A 20,130-nucleotide genomic window follows, 5' to 3' on the forward strand; every position below is an offset into this window, starting at 1 on the left:
GGCAAATGGACTGGAGAGTCTTTCTTTGCGAGCTCTTGGATTGCCAGGAATGCAATGGAATGGCCTTTCAGGTTGTACTTTGGTCTTCAGAGGCTGGCTTTTCAGCCCTGCAGAACTGCACGTGGAGAATGTATAAATCTAATTATACTCCAACATTAACTCAATAAGTCACAGTGTTAGTGCTGCTGAGATGTTTATGGATTTCTATTCAGCAGCTCTGTAAGTTTTCTTAGTGGATGAATTACTCTCCTTTCTTCTCTCTTCATCTCTTTCCAGACGTTTACAGCCTGGTGTAACTCTCACCTCCGCAAGGCTGGCACACAGATTGAGAACATAGAAGAAGATTTCAGGGATGGCCTTAAACTTATGTTACTCCTGGAAGTCATATCAGGTAAGACAGTTGTGAAAGTTCGGTGCTCTTGGGGATTTTCAGCGAGTCTCTAGAAGTGCAGAAAACAATAGTTCAGGCATTCTAAAAGGTAGTGAAGAGAAAACAAAGGGTGGTTATCTTACATAGCAACATCCATCACTGACAAGTATTGCACAGGCCTGAAGCATGGTGTAAAATCTATGGAAATTAAGGATTTGGCTGTCTGCTTCTTGTGCTAATTAAGGGCTCTAGATGTCAAAGGACTCACCCTAGTCACAGCTCCCTACGTTACACTGATGAGCAAGGTGTGAGGTATGTGTCACCATTCCTTTCCCAACACACAAGCGCGCACACACACACACACACACACTTTCCCTTGGGGGAAAAGACAAGAGAAGAGCCTGTAGCTTCCCTAGCAATTTCCTTAGGGAGCCTCCTCCTACTTTGTGGGGTGTGTGTGTGTGTGTGTGTGTGTGCGCGCGCGCGCACGTCCGCGCGTGCCTGTGTTTTATTTGCTGGCTCTTCAAAAACTAAAGGCCTTGGGGAATCAGAATAAAATGGCAAGCTTCTTTTTTCCATGCTGGTTCAAATGGTTCAGGGTTCAAAAAGCCACTGACTGGAAGCGAGGCACCAAGAAGTTCATGGCTTTCTTTGATGCTTGCCAGAAACTAGCTGAGTCGAGTCCCTCACATTATTTGTTTTTGTCTTGTTTATCTTGTTAGTAAAGTGCTCACTCATGCACAGGGAAGGAGATGAAAGCTGAGAGGAAGCAGTGGACAGACCATGATAGGGAGGGCAAATGACTGAAGGGAGGGTTTCTTTGAGTGTTTCAGTTTAAAGTGCACTGGCATATGCCTACCCCCCCCCCACAAAAACACTCTCCTCTGCCCCCTTCATCTCTCTTTCGTTTTTCTTTTCTTATGGTGCAATCTTTTGGGGAGTTTACTCATGGAACCCAGCCAACATATTTTAGAAAAGTGCCTTGCTGCATATTTGGCACTGGTGGTGTGTTAAATCATGTAACTGGGGCCACGGTGTTCTTGATCTCTCCAAGTCTCCAATTTCCTTGCATAGAAACCAGCTTGAAGCTTCTTCTCTTCCATCTAGGATCACACATGTACCTCTGGCATGCATCTGTGATCCCTTTTGAAAGCATCAGACAAGCACTCACTTTGTTTAGGCATCAGAGTGAAAAACACCATAAGCACAGAAAAAGAGTCAATAGGGTCTTGTCAGAAGTAAATGGGGCTGTTGTTCTGATACTCTCAGCTTCAGTTTTAGCGTTTACTTTGAACTGCTGCCAAAGCAACTAACTATAAAGACTGGACATGCAGTATTTTAAAATGAAGGGGTAAGTAAGACACACAAAAGCAAGGATGATTGTAGACTGAACACCTTGCAGTGCAAGTGGGTCCAATGTACTGAAGCCCTCCTCCTCAAAAAAAAGTAAATATTCACATCACTCTACAGCTTTTTTTACTGGTAGCTGCTTGTTGTCATGGGGCTCACTCTTGTGTGTATGTGAAAGTGAAACATGGCTAAAGAAAACAATGAGGCTGTTCTCACATGCAGCCTAACCCAGGCTAGAGATGCCCAGCCTGGGTTAGGCTGGTGTGAGAACTGTCAGGATTGGGCCCCATCCGGCAGGTCAGTGCCACCTAGCCCTGCTGTTTATCCTGGCTGTTAGCCAAGGGAGCAAGTGCTCCCTTACCCAGGGCTAACTGCTCGTGTGTTTGCTGGGGCTATGTTCAGCCCCAGCGATCACAGTGATGGCCATCTAGAGCACCCTTCTCTTGGGGGAATCCCCCACCTCAGCACATATGTCGTGCGCTACATTGTGGGATTCATGGAGGCCAGGATGAGTTCCAGTCTCTGTTTACTCGCACTGCTGGAAGCAGCATGGAGATTCATCCGCGTTGCTCTCAACAGCACTGGCAATGTGGATGTGTAGCTTGCTCATTACCCAGGCTGTTAGCAGTCATCTGGGGGAAGGTAAGTTGAACCCTACCTTCCCCGCCACCTACCCGACATGAGAACGGCTTCACTGTCTCCTGAAAAATATATCCAGTTGGAAGCAGCTCTCCATATACCGTGTTTCCCCAAAAATAAGACAGTGTCTTATATTAATTTTAGCCCAAAAAAATGCACTAGGGCAATTAGCGGTACATCAGAAATTACTGCTAGGTCTTACTTTCGGGGTAGGTCTTACTTTCGGGGAAACAGGGTAGTGGTATTTCAATATTCATCCCACACTCCTGTTTTTAATTAGAAGTATGCTCTGTATACCCCCAGTATGACAATAAGCAAGGACTTTCAAAATTTGAAAAGCAAAATGCATTTCAGGCATTTTCGTCTGTTTCTGCTGGATTCCTATAGCTGCTCAGCATGAGAAAGCTACACATTTATTCTACCACAAAACAAAACTTCACAAACTTTGAGACAGAGTTAGGGCCAGTCTGCACATTCAGAAATAGAAGCTCTTCTCATGATCGATGAGAAGAGCGTCTTCCAGGTCTGCGGGAAGAGCAGGCTTAGCCCGCTCTCCCTGCCGATTATCAAAAGGCAGCCCTGGGTGGCTGGATCGGCCACCCACACGGCTGCCAGCTCCATCACGGAGCCGACAGGGATCGGGGGCTGTGTGGCCCCTGGAAGTTCCAGGATGCCCTGCGCAAATACGCAGGGCACCCTGGAGAGACCCCTGAGCCTGGGAGGATGCTTGCAGCTCCCAGTCATGGGTCTACTCATGTGTTGTCACTCACCGCAGCAACACACGAACAAAAAAACCTCATTTAAGGGGAGGGGGACTTAGGCGGGCTAGCCACCTTGGGAGCACCGGGCTCTCCTGCGAGCCTGGTGGTTCCCACGATCCCTGGAAAGTGAGCTAGCAATAGCAATAGCACTTACATTTATATACCGCTCTATAGCCAGAGCTCTCTAAGCGGTTTACAATGATTTAGCATATTGCCCCCAACATTCTGGGTACTCATTTTACCGACCTCGGAAGGATGGAAGGCTGAGTCAACCTTGAGCCCCTGGTCAGGATCGAACTTGTAACCTTCTGGTTACAGGGCGGCAGTTTTACCACTGCGCCACCAGGGGCTCATTAGCTAAGCTCCCTTAGCCTGCTTTCCAGTGATCATGGGAACAGCCTCCCAGTATGCAACACTCTTGGGATTGTACCACTTCAACATGTGTATTTGGATGCTCCTGCACATAAAAACACCCTGCTTGTGAGAAACTACCATGCCCCGAAGAAGATTGTAGTTTGCCAATCCCCCTGATGTCCTCATTTTTCTGTGTGCAGAGTAGTTTTTAATATGGGGAAGGCATTCAAACATTTGACTTCCCCAATTGCTTTCAAAAACAACACGGTTTCAGGAGTGCTTCAAATAAAATGGTGAACAAAGATCTGTCAATTGCTGTTGTGGTTTTGCAACAAAAATTAGATAAAACGCTTCACAGGTGTTCACCATGAGTTGTATATATTAATTGTTTACTGAAATGGAATAAAGAAGTTCATAGAAAAAGCAGAACATTGTCTTTCTCTCTCTCTGATTAGGTGAACGTTTGGCTAAACCAGAAAGAGGCAAAATGCGAGTGCATAAAATTTCAAATGTGAACAAAGCCCTGGATTTCATTGCTAGCAAAGGAGTCAAGCTCGTATCCATTGGAGCAGAAGGTAAGCAGCAACCTTTCTAATGGAAATGCAGAAATGGGTGACATAATAATCACGTGAACTGGCCCCTTTTTCACAACAAGCAAATTACTGCCATTCATTTCTGTGGAGGTTATTTTTGTGGAATGCTGTACTTTGAATAAGTTCAGTAGATCGTTAGCAAGCATAGAACTGAATTTTGGGAGATAGGTGTGGTTGTAACTTTTATTTGAGCCCGTTTGCAAGTCTGGATTTCACCAGGTCTCCAGCTTGCAGCTTCTACTGAAGTCCAGAAATAAAATTGCACTGAATTTTGATCTAGTACACTGTTTTTTCCTCTGTAGTGTATGAGGGCTAGAAACTTGCAGAGCATGGGGTAAGAGAGAGTGGACTGACTGGAAGTTCTCATTATACTCTTTAGACAGAGGTGTGTGTTTCTTCCATGCACCTGCTGATGTCTTCACACACTTCCTGGATAGTTTTCCTGCCTGCTGGGCTCTAGGGGAATTCTAGAGAAAGCTCTCCAGGAGAAGAGGGACAGGGATAGTTTCCCATGCCTCTGTCCAGTTCAAAAGAGGAATTAGTGGATCCCACAATTCACTAATACAAGAATCAAAGCCACATTATTGCATCTGGAACTTTGCATATATATCATGTGGCTATTGAGCTCAATTGGGTGAAACAATATATGTGGTTACAAGCTCAAACATTTGTAACAGTACTGTATAGTCGGAGACCCTAAATCTTATGGAATGTCCTATAATGTAAGTATAAGTTTAAGACAGAAGGTTGGTTTAACCGTATTTGAGCATTTTTACATTAGTCGTTGGTTCCAGCATAAAGTATAACAAGACTGTGGGCATTATTTCCCCACCCCAAACTAAGGGCAGGGTCAACCTAACTGCTTCACTTAATGTAATTTAAGACAAATGCAGGCGTAATGTATAGGTTCCTGTCGCAAGCACTGCATTTTATTTAGTATCAAGATTATACCAAAGTATGTAAGTGGGCATCTGAGGTTGACCACCAGCTCTCTGGTACAATGGTTTGTCCAGAAAAAAAGGATTGTAAACATTTCTAGACTATAAATTGTAAATGACTTAAATTAAGAGTTTAAAAAGCTGTCAAGGCCATAAACTAGAATATAAAAATCAATGAGGCAGGGAAAATGTTGTTAACATGGCTCAAGCAGAGTAAGCCAGATCAAGCAGGTAGGACTGTGCTATAAAACCATTCTGGGTAACTCTCTTTGTAAAGCAGTGATCTAAAAACAGCAGCAGCAGCAGCAACAATATCCCATCCTTAGCAGCAAATTTGGTCTAAATTATCCTGAATCACTCTGTTTATTGAAAGAGTCCAGTGCCCCAACACTATATATGATATTGTCTCCAAATGTCCACAAGCTAGCAACTGTAGTACCACAAGTTTGAGAACCTGGGATTGATCTTGTGCTGGGAGCATCAGTGTTGCTTTCTGTATGGCAAAAGAAAGAAGAGCCCAGAGTACAGAAACGTAGTATGTTTGTTTTGTTTTTGCTTTCCCTATGGATAAGAAGCAGAGGCTTCCTGATCAAAGGGCTTGTAGTACTTCAAGGCCTCTGTGCAAGATGAGTTAAAAAGACTCTTTGCTGGTGTGATTTGTAAACTTTTTCCCATCAACAAGTTTAACTTCTCTTCTAGCTTGGATTCTGGTGAGCTAAACATCAGAAGTCTGTGTTTGATTGCTACACAAACCAGAGATGGGCAGACTAAAGGCTTCTGGGAGCTCCTCTGGCAAAGCCTTGGGCGCTCTCGGTAGAAGCTGGTGACTTGGGAAGGCAGAGCCTGTCACAGAATTGGGATTTAGGAGGACTGAACTCGTTGCAAAATGGCAGCTTGTACAAAAATTCACATCTACCAAATAAAGAATCAAAACATGAAGCTCTCTGAATTCCATGATAATTTTGCTGCAAGTTAGGAGAGAGCAAGAGAGGTTGCTTTGTGGGGGAAGAAACTTTAAAAATGGTGCATCCAGACCTCCACTCATCCAGCCAGTCAGCTGTGAAGTATTGGCTGAAAAGGAAAGGAGGGAGTAACAAACCCAAATACCTGGAGTGCTACTTCAAATTAGTCTGGGAGCTACCAGTAGCTCCCAAGCAACCTAATGCCCACCCCTGATGTAGACCACAACATGGAGTTTAATAATATTGAGACAAGTAACTTCCATATTTTAATCCCACTAACTCTTTTTACTGGCATTTCTAGCATACCAAAAGCAATCTGCTTCTGAAATTCTGGGCCCTGAATCCATAGGAACATAGGAAGCTGCCTTATACGGAGTCAGACCATTGGTCCATCTAGCTCCATATTGTCTACACAGACTGGCAGCGGCTTCTCTAAGGCTGCAGGCAGGAGTCTCTCTCAGCCCTATCTTGGAGATGCCAGGGAGGGAACTTGGAACCTTCTGCATGCAAGCCTGCCAATGCTCTTCCCAGAGTGGCTCCATCCTCTAAGGGGAATATCTTACAGTGTTCACACATGTAGCCTCCTATTCAAATGCAAACCAAGGTGGACCCTGCTTAGCAAAGGGGACAATCCATGCTTGTTACCACAAGACCAGCTCTCCTCCCATAGTATAACTAAAGTACTCCTATTTAAGTGAAGAGAGAAGAGAGAAGTTGCATTAGTGCAACAAGAGAAGTGAAAACAGAGGCGTATCTAGGGAAAATAGCACCTAGGTCAAGCACTGAAATTGTGCCCCCTGTCCAAACATCTGACACCCATCTTTCAGATAACTTGACCATCATATCAGCTCAAAAATACAAGTCAAGCTCGTTAATCTTTTAATATTTCAAAAACTATTTAGCAGTGGACGTAGCCAGACCAAAAAATGCTGGGAAACTACAAATTTCAGTATGCTGGGGCTCATGAAATATCCAAATACTATGTGGAGGTATACTTGGAAAACTAAACAGAAGTGCCTGTCTAATTCTCTACCAAGCATTGTAGCATCACTATTGCATAAGTTTTTAAAATAAATGGAGAATTTGACTTTTCCCAGATACTCTGGAAATAATTAAAGGATATGCAGAGCAAACTGTGTCACTGCTTGGAATATATTCTAGTCTTTCAGAAAGACAGTTAAAAGAGAAAGAGAGCAAGAAATGCCCAGTGGGCTTTAATACTCAGGATTTCACACTGATTCAAAGACAAACTCACCATTAATAGCCATATTATTAAGACATCACATTTAACTCACTTATCACAAGAAGCAAAGTAAGAGCAAATGAATACAATCCTAGCTCATAAGCTTCAGCTCAGTATTCACAAGCCCTGATTCTCTGTACATAGTGCCAAACTAAATATGTGTACAGTGACATATTAATTTTTTTAATTTTTGTTAACCTGTAGCCCCTTTGGGGGGATTCCTAAAGGCCGTGGGGGGGGGGGTCTGAAAAGGTCCCCACCTCCCCCTGCTGGCCTCTAGGGCCTTGCAGGGACCATTTGAGCATGTGCAGTGGCCATTTTTAAAAATAAAATTTGGTTTTAAAAAAATGGCCGCTGGAAACAAAATGTCCGCTGCGCATGCTCAAAGGGCCTCTGTGAGGCCTGGCATGGCCTAGGGCCTCACAGAGGCCATTTGAGCATGCGCATTGGACATTTTGTTTTTGGTGGCCATTTAAAAAATTTTTTAATTTAAAAAAATGGTGCCCCCCTTCAAGTGGTGCCCAGGGCACGTGCCCTGCCTGCCCTACCCTAGATACACCCCTGAGTGAAGAGAGAGATTCACTCATAGCTTGCAATAACATGACGGCCTTGGCTGCTGAAGGCTTCTTACCACTCTGATACAAAGCAGTACAAATAAGCATGCTTGGCTGCCTGCCTGCTATTGGGTAGAAAAGAACTGTGGATTTCAGCACTGAAAACAGACAGCTATTTATTTCAGTCGTCTTCCCACTCATAATTGGTGAAGTGGGAGAGTGACTGACGGGGCTGTGTTCCATCTTACCTCCACACTATATCTGTCAATCAGTTGAGTCCATTGAAGCCAAAGCCAAATCAATCTCTCTCTCTCTCTCTCTCTCTCTCTCTCTCTCTCTCTCTCTCTCTCTCTCTCTCTCACACACACACACACACACACACACACACACACACACACACCTACCTTTCAAATCATCTCTTATGTGTCATGTAATCCTCAGGCTACAAGGATGCTCTTCATTGTCATTGCCCCTGCTTAAGTGCACAAGAATGATAATTGATAACATTCAGAGGGTCATGACATTGAGGGTCATGGCAGTGCAATGCTACAGCAATTGGAGGCAGTGTAGCAGGGTTGGCTGAGTGAAGAGGACTTTGTGGGGACTGGGCAGATGAATGGCAGCACTCAGTACAGTCCTACCCATCTCAGCTGGAAGGAGGAGCTTGGACCAGCGGAAGTACTGCCAGCGGGACAAAGCGATCACATATTTTGGGTTGGATTGTTTATAGCTTTCATTGTCCATATGCCTTCTGTCAGGGGAAGCAAAATCTTGGGATAGCCAGGATGCTCATAATCTTTTAATATGCCCTTTGAGGATTCTTAGGTTGGATGATATCCAGCTTTCTGCTGAGGCAGAATGCACCATGTGAAAACATTCTGAACTGCTTAATTTGTGTTGTTTGTTTTTAAGCTAACAGCAGAAAGTCCAAAAGGTGGGTGGCATGTTAACAGTGATACTCAAACTCCTATCCCTGCATGGGAGATACATGCTTCACTTTGTCCTCCCATAGGGTTAGAAGTATAGCTAACACACTGCAGTTTAAATATGCTGTGAATGATGAACAGGCATTGGACATGGATCCCAAGAGCATAGTTGTGAGCTCTAGCATAGCAAGCAATGTCTCCTTACTTGCCATTTAGCCCTCCCATCTGTCTTTGTAGTATCCACTCCTTTGTTCACCTTCAGGGTAACTAGTGGCTGTGTAGTCTCTGAAGGTTCACTCTTAGGGCCAGAGAAAAAAGTATGGTGCAGAGGTTAGAGTGTTTGACTAGAAGCAGGGAGACTCGGGTTCAAATTCCGACTCATCCATGAAGCTTCTCTCTTGGCCTAGCCTATCTTACAGGTTGTTGTGAGGATAAAATGCGGGGAGAGCTTTGCATACCACCTATTGTTCTTATTGGAAGAACAATATAAAACGGCAGTGCAAAGAGTCTAATTCCTAGAGGTATGACTTTTCTAGTAGATAATTTTGCATTTGGATAGGGGGAAGGACTCTCCTAAGGGATAGAATTAATTAATCGACTGTGCACATGAGAGAGTATTTTAGAATCCTGTTCTTTCCAACAATGAGGCTTTATTCTGAAAGATTTAAGACTCTTTGCACTTCTAACTGGCTGCCCAATAAATAGAACTGCTATTGCCATTTTCATATGCTGTTCACAGGGGATAGCTGTAATAAAGGCAATGAAATGGAAATGTAAGCACTGGTGCAAAACATCTTTTTACTTCCTGTTACTGACTGCAAAGCCTCATCCGTTCCAGTTCTTTATACAATTCTTACCCCTTGTATTGTTGATTGCAGATTTTGCAAAGAATCTCTGCTAGCGAATAACGCTGCAAAGTGCAGCCTGGGGTTATGGAAAACCAACAGAACCTTTGCAGAGTTCACACCTAGAGAGTGATAAAAAAAATAAAAATAAAGCAGTTGCTTTCACTGCCCGAGGTACCAATTCTCTGGTAAAACTGCTTTCCTATTGTGGAGTATCACTAAGGCTAATGATGAGGAAACATGCTGAAATGTTAATTAAACCAGTTGTGGGTCACTGTAGAGTGCAACAATTCGACCACAATCACATTGTTAATTCCCATTTTGTTGTTATATGCTGACAGAGATGACAACAAAATAATAGGACTAGTGTGTACTGTACTATGCTTTTTGTAGTCAGTTTGGTAACCAATATACAGTACTTGGATAATGGAGATATAGACACTGGAAGTGAGCAGGCCAGGACTTGGTCTTAAATTGGCTCACCAGAAAGCCTGATGGAGGTGAATTTGGACGGTTGTCCTTCAGCTCCACACACAAATGCTTTAGGTAGGATGTCTGCTACTGGCAGATGGGTTGGATTTGGCTTACAGGGCTCTCTGCCAACTTTGTTAATCTATTAATATATTTCAGAAACTTTTTCCTGCACTGCCAATTCAGCACTAAAGCTTCAAACTAAAACTGAGAAAAATTCCAATGCATTTTTCACTCTTAAGCAAAATCATTTATTCCTATTCCCCTGCCCCCATCACCACCTTGCTTTTCCAAGAAAGCAAGTTCCCGCCCCTGCCATTTTGCAGGAATTCAGATTTTTGGCAGATTTTCCTGTGGCCACATGAGATATGGTCTGAGCATAGGGCTGGAAGCCAGGCTCTCCCTGTTGTTTTTAATCCTCTGACTTGTGTTGAACTTCTACATTGCTTCTACATCGAGTATCAAGTTTCAATGCTGTTCAGCTTGGGGTGTATAGGTTTGCGAGGGCTTTGATCCCATTCATTTGAATGGGTTCCCCAGCTGATCCAGGCTGTCTTTTTGGACTAGTGAATGGGAGTGACCTGCTGGCTAGTAGGTGGGTTTAGACACTGCTCTCCTGCAGTTGTTATTATTATTATTATTATTATTATTACATTTATATCCCACTCTTCCTCCAAGGAGCCCAGAGCGGTGTACTACATACTTGAGTTTCTCTTTCACAACAACCCTGTGAAGTAGGTTAGGCTGAGAGAGAAGTGACTGGCCCAGAGTCACCCAACTAGTTTCATGGCTGAATGGGGATTTGAACTCGGGTCTCCCCGGTCCTAGTCCAGCACTCTAACCACTACACCACACTGGCTCAATGCAGGGTTGTGGTTTTGATTTGCCTGTCCTGGCAATGGGTGCCAGGCTGAAGCCTTTTAGTCATCGGCAAGTATCTTTTAAAGGATACGCAAACTGCTACAATGGCATCATACTACTTACTAATATTTTAGTGTCATACTTTGTCATTCACATGTGCTGCAACTGGTTACTTGGGGAGCACTGCTAGCAGACAGGGACTTCCTGAGTGGTGCTTTTAGTTTATTCAGAGGAGCACAAATGACTAGGGACCCCCGGCCAGTAGGACTACAGGAAGGCAATAGACTCAGCCCCTTTCTCTCCACCCCAAATATCCTGAGAATGTTGTTGACAGGCAAGAACAGGTTCACCAGCAGTTATTGCTGAGATGACTCTGGTGTACACTTGTGTACATGAGCACTGCACTTCATCAATACATAACACAGCAACATATTTTTAAATTGTGAAATGATACCAGTTTTACCAAACACATCTCAAGAAAAATGGTTATGGAAGGTCTTTTCAGCAGTTGCGCCTACTTCCTTTGAAGCTACACAGTGTAATGTTATGAGAACAGGAAAATACACCAAACACAGTAAAACAGTTATGTACTGGGAGAAAGTTCATATGAATGTTTCAACAAGAGAGCCAAACTGCAAATAAAATAAATTAAATGAAATAAACCAATGGCAACTAATGTATAGCTGAGCCCTTTAATCTTTCCTTCCATGTTAATAACTGCAGATCTTGCTCATGCTCAAAGTATTACCATTATCTATAACTTCAGTGCAACTTATCATAAAGTATGTACTTAAGATTGCAGCCTTTTGTGTCAACAGTTTTCCTACTGTGCTTCTACCTACCAAAGTGTGGAAATTGTGAATGATCTGTTTGCTGTTTAATTTTCATCTTATGCCTGGCACCAAAGCCCTGTCCAGTCATTATGGTACCCGGATGCAGAGGAAATGGGAATGTGTCAGCTATTCCAGTCCCCTGTATCAGCAGGCTCTGTATCCCTCGGCTTTCCTTGGTCATGGTTACAGCCTTTGCCTCTGCAGACAAATGCTGTACTTGGGGAGACCTAGGGCCCTAGCTAGGGAGCACACCAACAGTGGGACGGAGCTGGCCAGTGTGCTCCTGATTCCCCTGTGTGTGGGTACAACCACCACTGAACAGAGCTTGAAGTCCCTTGTAAACATAAGGATACTCTTTGAATTGCTGTTGCCCAGCTACACATCCCCAGAATAATAGTTTTTTCTAATATTCTAGTTCTGAAACAGTCTTACTTGTAGCTTAGTCTTCCAAGATTTCAGAGGGCCTCTCAACCACAAAGAGCAAACAGCTTCTTTTAACCCAGCTCTGCAACTGGGTTAAAAGGGCATCTCCCCTGACCCCTTCTTAAAATGTCCAGTTTTAGATGTTGGGTTATTTTGGTCTCTTGCAGAAATTGTTGATGGGAATGCGAAGATGACCCTTGGAATGATCTGGACCATCATTCTTCGTTTTGCCATTCAGGATATCTCCGTGGAAGGTAAATCTCACTGTGCCCCCATCCCTCACAGAAGAATTTGAGGGACATGTTTTTATGTTATGGATTTCTTAAATGGACATTCCACAGAGCCCATGTGCAAATCCTCACATCTGCTTCTCATATATGTGGGAAGTTTTTCTTCATGCACATATGCTGGGAGATGGCAGTGGGTGCTTCTGCTTGGTGGTGCTTCCTGTGTATACAGAGAGAACATTCAAGGTTAAGGAACGTCAGGGTCCCCTTGAACCTTGATGTCTTAGCACACGGGGCTGCTGGCTCCAGGGTATGCCACTGCGAGCATATGATTACAAGACACTGTGGATCACATCCCTAATCTCAAGATCCCCTTGCGTGATCTTGAAGGTCATGATTTCTGCTTAAGGGCGCCCTGAGAATAATTGAGAGGATTGTATTGCCATTGCCGTAGGACACAAAGCCTTTTCTTTTGACAATTTGATAAAATTGTCTTCATCCAATATACTGGGCAGTTTTATTAAATGTAAACCATTTCTTGAGATAAATGACCTCAGAACAGTAGTACATCTGCTGGTCGCCTCCAGACTTGACTACTGCAATGTGCTCTATGTGGGGCTGCCTTTGTACGTAGTCCAGAAAATGCAGTTGGTCCAAAATGTGGCAGCCAGGTTGGTCTCTGGGTCTTCTCAGAGAGACCATATCACTCCTATCTTAAAAGATCTACACTAGTTGCTGATAAGTTTCTGGGCAAAATACAAGATCTTGGTTATAACCTATAAAGCCCTAAACAGCTTGGGCCCTGGGTATTTAAGAGAACATCGGCTTTGCTATGAACTACACCACCCATTGAGATCATCAGGAGGGGTTCGTCTGCAGCTTGTCTGGTGGCTGATCGGAGACAGGCCTTCTCCATTGCTGCCCTGAGGCTATGGAACATGCTCCCTGCTGAAATAAGAGCCTCCCCATCTCTTACAACTTTTAAAAAGGCAGGTCAAGACACATTCGTTCAGCCAGGCTTTTAATTAGATACTGTTTTAATAGTTGGGTGGTTTTTAATAATTTTAACGTTGTTTTAAATAATTGTTGTAATGTGTTAACCTTTTTATTGGTTGTTTTTATTGAATTGTTGTAAACCACCCAGAGTCTTGCGTTTGGGGTGGTATACATATATGTCAAACAAACAAACAAACAAACAAACAAACAAATATTTTGTCGGGAGGGGAAAAGCTATTTTGACTGATTAAACTCCTCCATCCCCAAACCCCTTCAGGGCTAGATTTGAAAAGCAATAGTCTAACATAGCCATCCTAGGAACTGGCTTCCCCTTTCCAGCTGTTATGTGACTGTGTGGCCACCTATGGCACTGTCTGTATAAAGGTGTGCCGTTCTGCATTAAAATGTCATCATCCTACCATAACTCAAGCTTGTAAATAGTCATGTGTGGTAAATGAGAGTTCTGACCAGGTGACTTTCCACTCTCCCTTCTAGACATAAAAAGTAACTACCTTCAAGGAACTAAAGGCAATGCACAGAATGGGAGATCGTGATGGCCCAGAGTCATCATCCATTTAGCTTTGTGTTGATATGGGGATTTGATCCAGACTTCCTGGGTCCAAATCTAACACTCTAGCCACTACACTACAGTGTCCCTTTTGGTTTAGACAGGAGGCAAAGAAAGCTCCACATCCAGCCACCATACGACTACCCTGTTTAGCATAAGGCTGTTTTCTCTGCCTTCCAAAACCTGAAGTTCTCAGTTTTAAAGGAGAACGGAGAGCAGCTGGCACTTATGCTATGCTATGCAAATGCAACACTAGTGGCAATTGCCACAGAGACTTTCTCTGCCTGATTTCTGGGAGCCTGGGATGAGGTGGCGAGAGAACCATGTGGGAGAAAAAGACCTTGGGGAGGAGGAGGATCAGGGGACCACTCTCTGAACTATTTTTACAAAGCTGGTATAACTTGTTATTTCATTTGCAGCCTGCATAAGATAACTTAAAAGAAAACTCTAACTGAAGTATTTGCAGAGCAATCCAAATAAAATAAAACGATTCTCATAGAGGTTTGAATTGCACCCCCTGATGTACAATGTAAACCTTCTCAGACTGGGAAAAGTAGCCTAGCTCCTCCTCAGGGGTTTCCGAGCTATTAAAGGTCAGGATGAAGGGGCAGCTTTACATTCCTGTGGTGGCTGGCTGATCTTTGTATCTTTTGTTCCCTAGAGACGTCTGCTAAAGAAGGACTTTTGTTGTGGTGTCAGAGGAAGACAGCCCCATACAAAAATGTGAACATCCAAAACTTCCATATTAGGTAATGTAAAGGTGAAGGGGAGCAGCCTGTAACTTGTACTCTTGCATGTTCTAGAACAGGGGTCCAAAGCTTGGGTTGCCAGAAGTTAAACTACACCTTCCTCTGGCCACTGGAGCTGGAGAGCGCTTTTTAAAAGGTGCAACCAGACACAAAACGTGCAGGGGTTTTGTTTGTTTCTAAAGTGCTCTTCCAAGAGAACTTTTGTGCAGTCCAAACATTCAAGTCATGCAAAGGTTGTACTATATTAGACGATGTGAAAAGTGACTAATAACATTCAGAAAAGACAAGTGAGTAGTTCAGGCTCTTTTAAACCCTGCTCAAGCCTACCCATTTCTCCTCCCTCTGCCAAAGACATTCTCCACAGACTCCACTGCTTCTCCCCACAAATACTTAGTCAATGAATGAACAGAGCACTCTTTTGCAGCAGTGCTGTTGAATTCCCAGTTCTGAGAATTTTCTCCCACTTTGTGTAAGCTTCTGAATGTCGTGGAATGTGACTCTAGGCAACAAAGTCCATGTGCACAGGCAAGGAAAATGCACAGGTGTTGTGTTGTAGTGATGCATGCTATGTGTGTGAATTACATGTGCATATCATTGTGCAGTTCTGAATTTTCCTTTAAAAATTCAGAATTGCACAATATACACAACTAAAAAATGAATCCCTGGCTGAAGATGATGAGAATTGTAGTCCAACAATATCTGGGGACCAAATATCTGGGAACCCTTGTTCTAGGATTGAGACACTAGAATTGAGACACTGCTGGTGCTTAGCCCAACTAACAACATTTTCTAATGGCAGGGTTAAGAATATTTACAGTGAATGGTTGAAGAAAGGGAGGAGGTTGTAACCTCTCTAATTACCCCACCAGCTTTCAAGGACTGGCTAAAGTGTCCTTTCACACTGTGCTCTACAATTATGCAATAATGGATTATTGCATAATTAATGTATGCAACAAATGCAGTTATGCATTTATTCTTGTGTCTAGCATAAATAAAAATGCTTATGCTCTGTTTATTTTTATACTGTCAGGTGGATGAATATGTTACGGATAGTTAAAAGATAATCTTCTTCTTGTGCTTCATTCACGTGGAGGGAACTCTTTTTGCCCATGCTGGCCAAGGATATACACCCTTCCACTTGAAATACAAGAGAAAAAAAATGCTGTTTCATATTTGAGTTTTTGCTCAGCTCTGCCCTACACATACGTTCACTACAGTTGCTTCATCCATATATTTAGACATATCCATCTTCTTTGGAGACTTGTTTCTACAAGTGCTTTTGTGGATTTGTACATCTTTAAGCTTTCAAGTTTTCAAGCTAGGACTGAGAAGGTTATGAACAATGTATATGTTCAGTGGCATGGCCCTTAGAGCTAAGGTGAAGGTGATGAAACATAATTTGATAGGACGTTTGCATTTGCTTTTCCTATCCCCTCCTTGTAAGGTGCCACTGGCTAACAGCAACTTTGCCAAAGAAGGGACCAAAAGCAATGAAAACAATTTACTTTCTGAGGCTCATAAAAAACTATCTGTGATTTTTTTTCCCTTTCCACATAAGTTCTGTTATGTTAATGTCTGCCTTTTGAAAGCAAAAGAGAGGCACTGAATCTGATTCATCACATTTCCTATCACCTTCTGCATACATTGGTGTGAGTCTATGCTCAAGTCTGGCAGAGATACAGCAGACCTTGGATTAAAACTATTTTACCAGAAGAACTCTTCTTAATTCCTGAAAGTTTTGCAGTTGGCATTCTGAAGGGTCCTGAACTGAAACAAGAGGCAGAACTCATCCATATCCAGACACTTACTGAACAGTGAAAAAATGCAAATAAAACCCAAATATAATCAACTGCTTCTTATGTCACCCATGGTCTGCATGATGAACACTGCTGATCTAGACTCTCAGTGATTTGCTGTGTGCATTTTTCATCTGCTTGTGTCTCTGCTGTTTCTTGACTAATGCATTTCATTGTGTTCCATCTGTTTCACAGCTGGAAGGATGGCCTTGGCTTCTGTGCTTTGATTCACAGACATCGTCCAGAGCTCATTGACTATGGGAAACTAAGAAAGGTACCTCTTGTTTGGGGATGTTCCACAATCAGATCTCCTGGGAGGACAAAAACGTATGCTGACCATTTGGATAACAATCTTGCACACAAGCTGGAGGACTGAAAGAGAAACAAGGCTGTCTGAAGAGAACTTGGATATATTGGTTTAGTGTAGGGATTCTCATACTTGGGTCCCCAGCAACTCTATTTTAGTACAGCAACTGTAGTCCAGCAACTCTGGAGATGTTGTTCAGTGGTTTAGTAGATGTAATGGATTTATGCCAGCAGGTCCCTGGTGGAATTTAGACCAGGAGCAGGTAGGAAGTTACCCAAATGCAGGCTAACTCTGCACTGGTGCAACAAACAAAGAATGTACCTATGCAAGAACGTCTCATAGCTGAGCGGATGCTCAAAGTTGCTCTCTCTCTTGCACCCTTGGTCCACTTGCACAAGTGTTGAGCTTGAACAACGACAATAGCAGTTAACTTTGCATCATTCCCTGCAACATATATGGACTGAGGAAGAAGCTTCACAGGAGGCTTCTTCCTGCACAGGAAGTGCACCACAGAAGGCAGTCCACATGGTTGCACCAGCACCACACTACTCTGATGCAGACGCTCCTGGCTCAGTGGCACTAGCAGCTCAACATCCTTGCACCCATGGCACATGGCTGCACTAGTGCAGCATTATTCTGAATGTCACTCTTTGGTCTTTAGAAAGCACAGCTCAGGTATGCTTCTGAAGTTCAGACCGGCACATTCAGTTATGTCAGACTGGAAGCTAATGTTTTCTTAGACTGATTTGTGTCATCAGTGAAGTGGATATTGGGCTTGTTGTGTACTGTGTACTGTCGGGGGAGACATCTGTGTACTGCAGGTGTACTGTGGGGGTCAGCACTGCCTTTTGGAATGCCTTAGTGGAGTCCATGGAGTGTCTTTTGCTGCTTATACAAACATGCATATTTTCTCAAAACATCTTTAAACATGGATCATGTTAGGTAGAGATGAGTGGACAAATACATTCTTCTGATGGGCAGATTTTGGATTACATGTGCCCAAAAAAGGCAACTAGTATTCTTTCTTGCTGCCTTGTTCAAGTTTTGAGTTACTTTGTCCCAGCTGTAAGCCATGGATCTGAGCTTCTTATCCATGATGAAAGCTAGGTGGAATCGTAACATTTTCCTTCAGAAACCTAAGCAGAACAACATCTTGACCAAAAAGAGCAGCATTTTAACTCATACCTTTACTCCTGTTTATGTTAACAAGAAGAACCCAAATCATACTTTTTACTAGGAGAGATTTCTTTTGTTTCTGACGGATGTAGTTAACAGCTTTTATGTATTTTTCCTACCCTGCTTCCACAGATTTACTGTTGCAGAACATGCAGTTTACAAACTAATATACATTTCAAGAGAGGCCATTTGGAAATCCACATAATTCTTGTATCATAGGTACCTTTTATTGCATTAACGAGGAGAAATGAAGGTTATGTCAGTGTTCCACCTCCTAGATTGGTCAATACAGACATATTCAGCTGGTGGTGTATATTGTCCTGTATGTCAGAAAGAAATTTCCCCTGGCAACTGCCTACAACATTTTCAGGAGTCCTGTCTCCCACTTTAGAATCCAGGCTGGAGGAGGTACGCAGGTTAAATACCATTCTACCTGTTTTGAGGAAAAGTGAGGCCATTATTATTGCAGTTATAACTTTCTAGGGTTGCTGCTTTTCTTTGTCAGAGTTTTATCGCCCTCTCCAACTTCTTTTCAATGGTTCACTAGGATTCCAGTCAAGTGCATAGTTCTATTCTCCTGCAACCTTTCCTATCAGTGGCATAGTACTGTGTATAAATGTTATTAAATTTGGTTTCTTCTGTTGTATACTCATTGCTAATTTAGACTGTTTGTTTTCTAGGATGATCCTCTCACTAACCTGAACACAGCTTTTGATGTGGCTGAAAGGTACCTAGATATCCCCAAGATGTTGGATGCAGAAGGTAAATTAGAATCCATTTGCCATTTATTTTTCCTTCTCCTCAAAATGTTCCTCAACTGTCTTCATGACCTTAATCTTCCAAACGTTTCTTCTCCTTGTCACACATCTAGACTAGATGCTAAGAAGTCTTGATACATATATTACCATTGTGTCCTGGAGTTATTGTATCCTGCACTGTGAAAATCTATACTGACACTGAAACCTAGTTTTCTGGTTCTTCAGTTCCCTCTCATTGTGAATGGCAGAGAGAAAGTAGATAGAGGGAAGGTTTGATTCTCCATAAAACTAGAACTGAGCTCAGTCAAAGAAATTGATGTACAGATTAAGAACAGATGAAAGAGAGTACTTTTTCACACAATGCACAATTACTGAATGGAATTTACAGCCACAACATGTGTTGGTGGCCACCAACTTAAATAGCTTTTAAGGGGGATTACACACATTCTGTAGGGCTATCAATGCCAATTAAGCAAGACAACTATGTGGAGCCTCCAAGTACAGGGGCAGTATGCCACTGGCTGCCAGTTGCAGCAGAGCAACGTAAGCGGAGGAGAGTGTTGCCTTCAAGCTCTGCTTGTGGCTTCTCATAGAGGCTTCTGGTTGGTCTCTGAGTTAGGGATGTGCACAAACCAGTGCAGCGCCTCCTTAGGGAAGTGCCAAACCAGCTTGGATGTCTGCAGCTGAACCGGTTCGGTGGGGCAGGGAGCGGTTCCCTTAAGAAGCAGATAAGCAGGTCCTTACCTGCTCTGCTGCTGCCTCACTGCTTTTCCAGGCATGGCAGCCATGTGTGTGCCGGCGCCACATGTGGGCAGCAGGGAACAGCACTGCGGCTGTGCATGGCCTTTGGTAGGGTGAGCTCCATAAGTGAGGGGGCAGCAGCTGAGCAGGTAAGGACCTGCTTACCTGCGTCTTATGGGGACCGCACCCCGCCTGCGGCTGCCCGAGCCTGTTCAGGCACATCCCTACTCTTGAGTGGCTTCAGATCTTCTTTTCTTTCCTTAAAGTCTAGAGTGGGACAGGAATTGTTGCTGACTGTGCTCTATCCATTTCAGTTTTGTGCCATCTGTGTCATATATTCTTGGATGTTTTTGAACAGCTAACCACCTTTGAAAACAGAGCTTCTTCCATGTACCCAGCATGGCTGTAGATGCCTTTATTTAGGCAACAGAGCTTCGTTTTAGAACACTAGGGATGAGGTGAAGCTTTCAATTTCAGCTCAGAGTGTAAGCGACATTTAAATGTGAGAGGTTTGTTATGAAATGAAATAGTGATCAAACTTGCCCATATCCCAGTGCGTCTCTAGGGGAGAATCTGCATAGAGGAGGCTTAGAACAATGCAGCTACTTTTAGTATCAGTTATCAGTGTTGCTCTGTAATATGGGTAAATGAGTCTGCATGGGTGTTTCAGCTGCTGCCAGTTCAGTACT

General features: G+C 43.3%; 1 protein-coding gene across 6 annotated transcripts in view; it reads left to right on the forward strand.

Annotated features, from left to right (window-relative positions):
- ACTN1 (actinin alpha 1) overlaps window positions 1-20,130 on the forward strand; it is a 147,568-nt gene that overhangs the window by 85,746 nt on the left and 41,692 nt on the right. For all 6 annotated transcript variants that reach the window (XM_053262872.1, XM_053262908.1, XM_053262864.1 and 3 more), the window contains exons 2-7: window positions 277-391; window positions 3,930-4,049; window positions 12,291-12,377; window positions 14,576-14,663; window positions 16,655-16,733; window positions 18,623-18,704. In XM_053262872.1, the coding sequence (XP_053118847.1) occupies window positions 277-391; window positions 3,930-4,049; window positions 12,291-12,377; window positions 14,576-14,663; window positions 16,655-16,733; window positions 18,623-18,704 (571 nt within the window). The remainder of the gene's footprint in view (window positions 1-276; window positions 392-3,929; window positions 4,050-12,290; window positions 12,378-14,575; window positions 14,664-16,654; window positions 16,734-18,622; window positions 18,705-20,130) is intronic.

The sequence above is a fragment of the Hemicordylus capensis genome, chromosome 1 (assembly GCF_027244095.1).
Source record: "Hemicordylus capensis ecotype Gifberg chromosome 1, rHemCap1.1.pri, whole genome shotgun sequence".
NCBI lineage: Eukaryota > Metazoa > Chordata > Lepidosauria > Squamata > Cordylidae > Hemicordylus > Hemicordylus capensis.